Source organism: Myzus persicae, unplaced genomic scaffold, assembly GCF_001856785.1.
Source record: "Myzus persicae strain clone G006 unplaced genomic scaffold, MPER_G0061.0, whole genome shotgun sequence".
Lineage (NCBI taxonomy): Eukaryota > Metazoa > Arthropoda > Insecta > Hemiptera > Aphididae > Myzus > Myzus persicae.
The window spans coordinates 673,933-684,802 of record NW_019104278.1 but is presented as its reverse complement, the minus strand read 5'-3'; the positions used below and the strand labels follow the sequence as shown (position 1 = coordinate 684,802).

Sequence of the window (10,870 nt, the reverse complement as noted above, 5' to 3'; positions counted from 1 at the left end):
CAAAACCTTTTTCGTGATCAGAAATGGTTTTATCTTCACATTGTATTTTAAGAATTTTTCTTTTTGATTTTTATCAGTACGACTTATTTTCTTTAATTCGTGTATCACATAAATAATTTTAAAAAAAACTACAATTTACCAACAAAGTATCGTCAAATGCCAAAACATGATAATATATTGTTCAAAATTCCAATTTAATATCAAAGCGATTAAGCGAGATTTATTAGATTCAATTTGTTCCTGTGGAATATGTGCATACATGAAAAAATTTTTTTGTGTAAAATATGGTTAAGGCCATTATTATGGTATTATTTTCCATCTTTTTATATTTGTGTGTCATATTAATAATATATTATTATAATATTATCATAACCATTGTAATCTAGAATATTGGTTAAAATTATAGGTAACTGTATCACTATGACAACAAAAGATGCATTACTTAGAACAATAATGTATAGTAATATCAATTTAGCATATTACAACAGTTTAAAATGCAAGAGCACAAATAATAAGTCAACCAATTCTATTTAATACATACATAATATGTATTAAATTGCCCATTTAATGTTTATATTTAAACTAATTAAAAATATCTACTTGAATCAAAGTTTGAAATGTAGAGTTTATTTATTATTTGAAATTATAAGAAAACCATAAATTCTTTAACATTTTCACACCAAATATTCTTAATAATTTCTTCTTAACTATTTCTATTATTTTGAAAATATAACAAACATAAAATTGCATAAATAAAAAATTTAATATTGTAAAATAAAGAAAACATTTTATACATGTTACCAAATGAATCAAATAATATCTATGAAACATAGGATTTACTTGATAAACTGATAGTTAATAATAATGATAATCATTATTTGTTACAACATACAATATAATTTCAACTTGTTTTTCATCAGTAATTATTATTATTGGTTCCATAGCATACCAATTTTAAAGCTCTGGTTTAAATTCGAACATGAAATGCATTTTCTATTTATTACATTATACATATAAAATTAAATGAATAAAAAAATACACTATAAATTTATAATATAATTTCCATACATACATTCAGTTTCAATTAAATCTACAAATGTAAGACTAACTATAAATATAATATATAAAATAATAAAAGGAATCTTCTATAAAGGAATTTGCAAGTATTTAATGTTATTCAAATACACAATATGCATAGTTACATAGTTACATATTCTTGAAACTTAAGTTGCATTATAATTTTAATTATTCTAATAAAATAAAAATAATAATGTTGAACTTGCAGAGAGAACATAATGAAATAATAATAATCAGTGTAATATATTGTATAGAATACCACCACCAAGAACAAAAAATGCCAAAAATATCCCCTGACTTGGTAATTTATTAATTTTAGAAACAAATACTGTAATAACATTCATATAAAAATTTAATTTTTTCAGAAAAATTGTAATGACATTAAATACTCATCTATTTCATAAAGTTTTAAATAATAGCTATTTTTCAAAGTTTAGTCACAGTTTGAAAAAAAAATTATATAGACTGATGTAAGTGCATATTTTGAGTTCAATCAATTCAAATACGTAATAAAGAAAGAAAAAAATATGAACAATTAAATTAAGAGAATATAATAGTATTTGGTATTACCTAGAGAGCACAGGCTCTCTAGCATTATCTAATAAGTTCATATTTAATAAATGAAATGCATACTGTTCAATTTTCATAGTAGAATATTAAATAAGGTATTAAATTATGTGAACTCTGATTTTCATCAGGTTTGTCGTGAGATTCTGGAATAATCGTTACTCGTGTTGGTACTGCTATTGGTCTTATAAGAGCGACTATTATAAACATAAGAGTTGCCTTGTTGATAACCTCGAGATTGTCCTCCTGTAAACATAGACAATGATAAATATTGTTCATTATCAAATATAATATGCATAACCAACCTTCTCCTGAATATGAAGATTTAGATTTCATGGAAGTAGATCTTTTATTAAAATCATTGGAGTGGCTCCTAGGATTACTACCATTAGAATTAGTATAATGCCCAATATTACGTTCAAGCGTTTGCTGCCCGTAATTGGTTTGATAATATGTTGAATTATTAGAGGAAGTAGTTACAGGGTATGATTCTTGTTTATTGAAAACCACTGATTTTTGCAATAACTCATCGAGATTGTCTGTATATCCTAAATTGATAATTAGTTTTAAATCAACTTTGTTATGTTTATACCTTTTGGGTAAGATTAGGTGGACTTCTTGAATTGGAATTCTACATTACCTGAAGGTTAGACAGTCGCATATTGCATGTTTATAAACAAATTTAAACATTTTATTGAGATTAAAATTATAAAATTAGTATGTTCTATCAAGAATTAAGTAATACTCTAAGATAATCTTGTGTTATACTTAATTAACTTTGTTTTTTTGTAATATTTTTACCTTTTACTAATAAATATTACTAAGCTATAAGTACTAAACCAAAATAAATTAAAATTATAGGTAACACCTATATCCTATCTTTACTTAGTACATTAAAACATTATAGTTGATAAATAATCATTTTAAATACCATTAGTAACTAAACCGAAATTAGAAGAGGAATTTTTGGGCGATGGTTGAGTTGGTTGTGCTGGTGATTGGTTTTGTTTATCTACTTCAGCCATTTGAACCCAATTGTTTTTTATAATCCAATCATTATTTGTGCTGTTATTTATCATTTGAGCCATTGACCAGTTTTCTCTGGGTAAATTATTACTATCTCCCGATTCAGTTCTACTTTGCCAGTTTACATCAGTTTTTCCAGTCCAGGAATTAGAGTTAGAAACATTGACATCCACAACATTTTCTAAATGATTATGTTTTGTTTCCTAAATAAATAAAAATTGTCATTAACTTGATTTTTATGGAGTAAAAAAATGTTTTGTGGAATAGGTACCAAAGTCCGGTGTTGCGGAGGGGTAGACAGTATTTTTAAAATTGCATCATCTGTTGGTCCATGATTACCGCAAATAGAAGATGAAAATGTCTGAGTTGGTATGGAATTTAAATCAATGCTTATAATATCTTCTTCAAGTTGAGAATCCTGAAAAAAAATGTAAAACAATTATTATTAAGAATTTTTATTTAGTTTCAAAATTTTAATAGTTAAATAAATAATACACATATGTAAATACTTGTAAAAAATCAAATGAGGTATTGAATACGGTATCTGTAGTGTTTTTGCTTCTTTGTGGGTTTTGTTCAACTGTATTTCCACCAATATTGTTATTTGTAAAATAGATTGTTTCGATTTTATTTGGACTGAATTCCAAATTAGGAATGCTAGAAACTAAATAAGTAATGATGGTTAAAAGAATTTAAAATACCATTTATTAGTAAATTACTGGGAATGTTATCTGGCGAATCATCACTTATGGAAACTATTGATTGGTGAATATTTTGAGGTATTTTGGTTTCTAAACTATTATCTTCATTAGTTGTATTTACCTTAAATGTAATACATATAGTGTAATAATTATACATATCATTTGGACGGTTATAATATGTATTGTACTAACTTCTTTATCAACATGTTTAAGTTTTACTATATTGTTCAGATAACCACTTTTTTCAATTTTTAACAAACATTCTTTTAAATGTGCATAACTTGTACCAGCTACAATATTAGGTCTACTATCTATAAGCTTCATGTAGTGCTTGGAAACAGTCTTGAGTTGATCCTGTAATTTAAAATATAAACAAGAATTTAAAAATTAAATGAACATTAATATATTTTCACAAGTAAAAAAGTAATTGGATTATACATATAAACATTAATAAATATGGAGTTTTAAATATTGTCGCATGTCTATCTATTTGTATAAATTTGTATGTTATTACATCTTTTCCAGTTTAAAAAAAATCCAAAATGAAGGTAAATAATATATAACCATTTTTTAAAATTATATATCTATATTTTATAAATGAGAATATTTCTTTTATTTAGGGTATGGTTTGTATTACATGCAATAGACTAATGATTTAAATAAGTAATCATTAATTAATTTTAGCACAGAAGAATATACAAATTATATTCTGCCCGATAATTGGCCTCTGAAGGTTTGTGTATTGTTATACATAATGTGCTTATACTCTGTCCAGCCAAAGAACAGGCTGCTCTAGGCTCAATAAAAATCGGTACTTCAGCTCATACTACCTTAGTGGAATTGGTCTCGATGGCAGAGTAGATATTGAGTGGGGATTTATAGAATCACCGTACTTCTCTTTCAGTGACACAGCTGCGGGTTTACTCACCCTCTCCCCCCTTAGAACCAATATTATATAAAAGTTGAGATTAAAAAAACATAAATAATGGTACAATAGTACTGTAATTTTAAAGTTTAAAGAAATATGAAATTATTGATAATCCAGAAGTATAAATTTTCTAATATTTATGAGTCCCCCTCTCCCACAGAAACTTTTTTTACCCACACCACTATTCTCATTGTACATAGTAAGGTTAGTTTTTACATTTAATATTTCGTACTTGTTACGTCTCACACAATAATGAATTTCATACTTTAGTTAATATTAATAATTATTATTATAAAATATTAATATTATTCAAAAAAATCAAACTCTAAAATAAAAATCATATTTTTATAGTATCAATAATTGTCAAATATGATATGGAACGTCAGTTGATTCTGATAAACATCAAAATCATGAATTTGAGCCATGTAGGCCATGTCCCTACTCCTTATCTCTTCAAAAGAGCAATATGATAGGTGTATCTAGTGGTATTTCAAAGGGGTGTCAATATATTATAATATGACTATATATAAATTAAAGTATAGCTAAGGTTATAAAAAAAAATTATGTAATAAAAACAATTAGCCAATCGAGACATTCAAATCTATACATGTTTGGGAAAAATAACACTTAAAAAAATATTTTTAGTTCCAAAATAATTAATTATTATAAATATTTTCCAAACACCCCCTTGTTTACGTCACGGGTTTGTGAGGTTGTTTTCATATTTTTAGTTACCTCAAACAGTGGTTTTCCTTCTTCTACTCTTCGTTTTGGTGAAACCATTTTAGAAAAATGTGACAATTTTGAGAGCTCATCATCAGTCAATTGTACGGCACCATTATTACCAGCTAATAAATCTTGTTTCACAGTTTCATCTTTAATACTCTCGAGTATATTCTACAAACAAAGATAAATAATATATATTTATGTTAATATAAATTATTTAAATATTGGTTTTTAAAAATATCTACAACATAATGTTCTGTTAAGGAATATCAGAATTTTTCATGACGTTATTTAAATATGAACTCGTAGAGAATGCTGAAATGTTAGTAAAATATATTAATAAACCAAATGAAAGCTACAAAATTGTTTTTTAGTCTATTATAAAATTATAATTTTTAAATTTCAGTTCCAATAGGTGTTAGATTAAAAAAACTACAATTTCATAAAAATTTAATTATTTATCCATAATTTATTGTTGCAATGTTGTGAATCTGTTTTAAATATTAGACAAAATGTATAGTTTATACATAAATGTTACATATGAATATTCAAATTAATATAACAAGACAAAGGAGAATCACTCATAAATCAAATAAATGCATTTACCTAAGTTAGAAAACAATCAATCACAAGTTATAAATTATATTAAATCAAACAACATGATTAGTTGAAGCAAACAAAAACTTTTGTAGTACTGACCAGTGAATTATAGACTAATGGCATCCCTGAAGAGGCTCAAGATGAAATTGAATATGAACACTGGCGTTAACTATATGTTAATATCAAAACAGGACTAATATTGAAATAATTATATGTAATAGATTTATACATGTGTTTAGACTTAGAATTGAAATATCAGGATAAAATAATAAATGATATAATTTACTTTCCTAAAAACTTTGTCATTAAAATTTATATATATATTATTAAGTGTTATAAAGTACAATAGGTAAATTTAGGACCTACATCTATAACAATGTATTTTTAAAGATGCTGTACCAAAAAAATTTGATATTCTAATAGTACATATATATCCCAATTGAATAAATATACATAAAAAAAATAGTAAAAATATTTCAATTTGTTAACGTTAAATTATTAATTTAAAAAAGCATTTTTTTTGCATATTCAACAATGTATCTAAATGACTAAAACCTATATACTAGCTAATTAAACCATAATTTTTTACTTTCAATTATTTATTTTACTTCAAGAAATTACCTGGAAATTTAAAACCTGCTTGATTTTACTATCAACTTTGGTGGGAAGCTTTTCACCATTTGTACTATTTCTGATTTGTTTTGCTGTTACTAAAAGAGTATTTAACTGGTCTTTCAGATTCCTTGCAAAATCTAAAGTACTAACTACTTCATTAAATTTTGATGCAGCTAGTAATTGATCGTCACTCAATTGCACTCCTTCTTCTTGTTGTTGAAGGTATCCTTCTAATTTAAGCTAAATACAATTTAAAAAAAAAAAACATTTTTAATTCAGTAGTCTAATATAAATTACAATTACTTGTTATATAACTTTATATAGTTTATAATATGTATTAGAAAACAAGGTAATACTAATACCTAACTATTAACTAATAAGTAATATTAGGTGACCAAGCTGTGGACTGGCCACCAGGAATAGTGGTCTACCTACTAATTTGAAATAAGAATTTTGATTTAGATAAGTCAATATTTTCAAAAATATCTGATAGGTAAACAGTAAAAGCTTAACAATGAACAGTAAAAAAGGGTTCATAGTTCTTATTTGAAATAAAAATGTTTACATCACTAATCACCACAAGATACTTCTGAAATAGTATAAAAATATGGTCTTCGAGTATAGGTAATTTAAATTTTTGAAAACCAGATTTTTTATAAATGCATTATTGACACTTTGAAGAACAAATTAATACTTACACAGAGTTCTCAGAGAACAGATTAGGAAAAGAAAATTGAAAAAATGTATACAAATGCGAGAGCAATGATATATATTTACACCTCATTTTTATCACCATATTTTTAGAGATCACTTATAAATACAACATAAATAAGTGTAAGCAATAAATATATTGTTCTATAAGATAGAACCTTATAAAAAACATAGATGGTGAAAATATACGATCTACATGTCAATGCTCCTCATGACTACTTTTAAAAAAAACACACATAAATGGCATGCTTGATGAATAGCACGGTTACTGCACTTTGTATATTATACAAATTGTCCAGCTATATTTGTTTGTAGTCTTGTAGGAACAATACACACAAAGTATTTATTTAATTATTTAGACCAAATTGTATAATGCCAATGCATTTTAAGTTATTAATAATTATTAATAATAAGCTTAAATTGTGTATAGAAGTACCTATAATGTATTGGGAGACGTCAAATTATAATGTAACGGCTATCTACATAACAAATATTGTTTGATAGTTATTTTAATATATAATTATAATATTGTATATATAAGTACCTACCAGTGTTTGGAACGTTCGCTAGGTCGTTTGTTTGAGTTTTTAAAATTTTTTTATAATAGGAATTATCCTTGGAATCATAATAAGAAAATATTATTATATAATATAATTAAACAATATATTTTAAACATATATTTATTAAATGGCAAATAAATTAAGCATATTAAAAATCGTTCATTCAAATATAAATGTTATTCACGTTAAATTTGAAAATAACGAGTGACGTTTGCGTATCCTTCATTAAATATAAATGTGAATATGTGTTCATGAATGACGTTCTTTTCAAACACTGGTATTTACAGTGTTAATAATGTAAAAAATAAATTATTGTATTAAGAATTAGATTACAAGATGTGATTTAAATAATTGTGAATGATGTTTTACTAGATAGAAATAAATGCATAAAAATAAATTATTATTTCTACATTTATGTATTTATTGATATTTGTATTAACCATAAAAACATGCAATAGACAGCAAGAATTACAAGGATACCAAATTACCGACTATTACATGGGCATCTGATTGAATCAAGAAGGTTAATGTGTTATGGATAAAGTTTGGTATTTTTTATATACAATATATTTCATGTACCTACCTAAGTAGCTATTATTGAGAATATAATATAACTTAAGTCCAAAGGTACCTTACTTTAAGGTCTAGTTTGTGCTAGCTTACAAAGTGTTTACCATGCATAATGAATTAAATTTTACATCATAGGATTGTCCTCAGGATTGCCTAAATATAATGATTTATTCATGAGATTCCTTAATAATACTTGTGAACTGTAAACATCATGTACTATTCTGAATTTTTAGTCTATGCCAATTATTAACATTTTAGAAAACAATACTATCTGTAACGTAATATTTTTTAATTTTAATAAAATGCTATCCGTACATTTTTCAATTAGGCATTTATTTTATAAAATTAAAAGCTAACTAAAAACTATAAAAATTTGAATACTATCTGAACAAAATGCTTAAAAGATCTTTGATAAAACACAAAAAATAATTTCTATAATAAAATAAGTAGGTAGTAGGTAGGTACATGTTTTGATTTTCCATTGCTGGAGGTTTTGTCCCAAATTAAAAAGTATGGTCACTCACTCACTTACTTAATAACAAATCTAAATATAAAAACCTTAATGAGACTTCAATGTAAACAGCAATACAATATAAGAAAACTCTACAGTGTGCTGAATCATATTACCAAGTACCCATAACTGGCTATGAGAAATTAAATTAATATTATGGTCAATAGGTAGACAAAAACTATAAAAATCAAACGTTCGTCATAGTAAAGGAAAATGGTAAATTACAGCGACAAAACAACGTCCGTCCAAGTTACCTTGCGTTTTTCCAAATTTCTAATTTTGTGTTCGATGATCAACATAGTCTTTTGCATCAGATCGTCGTTGGAAGTCATGTTTTGGCCGTTCAGCAAATCTGGTACGTTATGGATCGGGCCAGAGAAAAAACAGACGGTCGTTCACGACACAATACTGCAAAGTGTAACACGGACGTGAAAAACGACGTATTCTCACGAACAGAGCAATTTACTATGTCGACGGAAAACAGTCTGACTAGCACGAGAAACGAAATAGATCGCGATCCAGTGGGTTTTACCGGATTGACGACCGATACTCGATAGTGCCGTACCCGCAGCCCGACAATCAGCGATACGCGACGGACGAAAATAGGAACAAAGTGAGAAGTTATTATTACAATATTGTTATCCGATAAATCACTGGAAAAACTGTAGAGATAATGGGAAGAAAAAAATGGACGATAGGAGACGCACAACAATACCGTTTACGCGCGAGCGGTGTGTGGAAACTGGTGAGTGGTGGTGTGTCGTGTGCAGTGGTAGTGGTGGAGGCGGCGGTGACGATGATGATTATTATCACATCGTGTCAACCTCCGCCGCGAGACGAGAGCGCTGAAATCGCGGCGGCGTCGGCATTCGGCGAACGATCTCTCATCTCTCTCGCTTCGTCAGCATTCAGCAATGCTAACGGACGGGCCACAGGGCGCTGACGTCCATACTGCGACGCGCGACGCGTACATGGCGTATTACGGCCCAACTTCACCGCATCTATCGAATTACGGTGCGTCGGTGCGTTACTACTGCGTGAACACTTACTGCGCAGTGCGTTACTGCGTTAGTAAACGCTAACGGCGGCGAGTGAATACGTAGTCCCGAAGCTCACGCCTTCTCTCTCGAACAGAAATATTTTGTTCGCATCGAGCACGACTATATAAATACTAAATAGTAAAATAATATAAATTATAATTTATAGTGTCGATCATAGAATTGTTTAACGGGGCCATGGGGCAGCTAGATAAACGCATTGATAGGTTCACAACACAATTATAATATAATACTATCTTAATTATATTATTACATAATTACCTACATTAAATATAAGACTTAAATAAATTATACTTAATTGTAACTAAATGTTTATTTATACTATACCTATTATTTGAAAAAAAATTAATTGTCGTTTATCAAAGAAATTATAAATATGTAATATTTTAACAATTTTTCTAAATTTTTGGGACATGGCATCTAGTTCATCAAGAACGTTGTTTGTTCATGAATGAAATTATATTTCATGCTATAAGCATGATTTGTATATAAATTTAACTAATTATAACAATATATGGGTAAATAAATACATAATCTAAAATTTTAAACAAACCAATTATTATTCTAAATAATTTATGGAAATAATTGTTTTTCCAGATTAAAGAAGTCCAAAACGATCAGTTCTATCTGTAAAACTATTTTACAATCCTTTAAATTCTTTATTGTTGTAATTTAAACCAAATGTATAGTATGATTGGAATTTAGGTAAGTTTAAAAAACTTAAAATTTAATTCAAGGTTTCCATGAGTATTGTTGTTAGTGAAAATGTAATAAAAAAGTTGAGAGTAAATGTACAATATTTTTTTATAAGCGTTTGGAGTAAAAATGTTGTTAAACTCGTTAAATTTGCGAAAATTTGTAAATTTAATGCAAGATTCTGTATAAGTTTTCCTAGCCTTAACAAAAATGAACAGTTTACAGGGAAATTAAATTAATTTTTAAGAAACATTGAAGTTACATTTTTTTCATTTTGAAAGTAAATTTTGTTGATACTAGATATTCACCCGCCAATTAACGATTTCAAATCGAACGGTTTTCATATTTTTTTGTCATTAAAAAACGAATTACTATACAGTGTACTGTGTACATAATTGAAATTTTCAACAACTGTTCATTTTATCATTTACTATAGGTACACGATAACATTTTCAAAAGGTTTCGTCTCATTTTGAGCTATCTGTATAGTATATGTATAGACATTTTCGAATTTTTTTGATTAC

General features: G+C 26.9%; 1 protein-coding gene across 3 annotated transcripts; it reads right to left on the bottom strand.

Annotated features, from left to right (window-relative positions):
- Window positions 1-1,352: 1,352 nt before the first annotated feature.
- Window positions 1,353-9,599, bottom strand: LOC111040818 (putative uncharacterized protein DDB_G0282133). 3 transcript variants are annotated; one of them, XM_022324864.1, is made up of 10 exons: window positions 8,847-9,598; window positions 6,247-6,480; window positions 5,035-5,196; window positions 3,564-3,725; window positions 3,390-3,492; window positions 3,180-3,334; window positions 2,942-3,088; window positions 2,576-2,873; window positions 1,950-2,192; window positions 1,353-1,890 (listed from the first exon to the last, which is right to left on the bottom strand). In XM_022324864.1, exons 1-10 carry the CDS (start codon window positions 8,922-8,924, stop codon window positions 1,772-1,774), a joined length of 1,701 nt encoding a protein of 566 aa, XP_022180556.1. In that variant the 5' UTR covers window positions 8,925-9,598; the 3' UTR covers window positions 1,353-1,771. The 3 variants fall into 3 exon arrangements, with proteins under 3 accessions (XP_022180556.1, XP_022180557.1, XP_022180558.1); XM_022324865.1 differs by lacking the exon at window positions 6,247-6,480 and having other exon boundaries at window positions 8,847-9,599; XM_022324866.1 differs by lacking the exons at window positions 6,247-6,480; window positions 8,847-9,598 and adding an exon at window positions 5,725-5,830.
- Window positions 9,600-10,870: the final 1,271 nt, after the last annotated feature.

Coding starts and splice junctions, on each gene's coding strand:
- LOC111040818 (XM_022324864.1), bottom strand. CDS start 8,924: ATGACTTCCAACGACGATCTGATGCAAAAGACTATGTTGATCATCGAA. Junction 3,335..3,389: donor TTCGCCAGATAACATTCCCA/GTAATTTACTAA, acceptor TTACTTATTTAG/TTTCTAGCATTCCTAATTTG. Junction 2,874..2,941: donor CTCCGCAACACCGGACTTTG/GTACCTATTCCA, acceptor TTATTTATTTAG/GAAACAAAACATAATCATTT.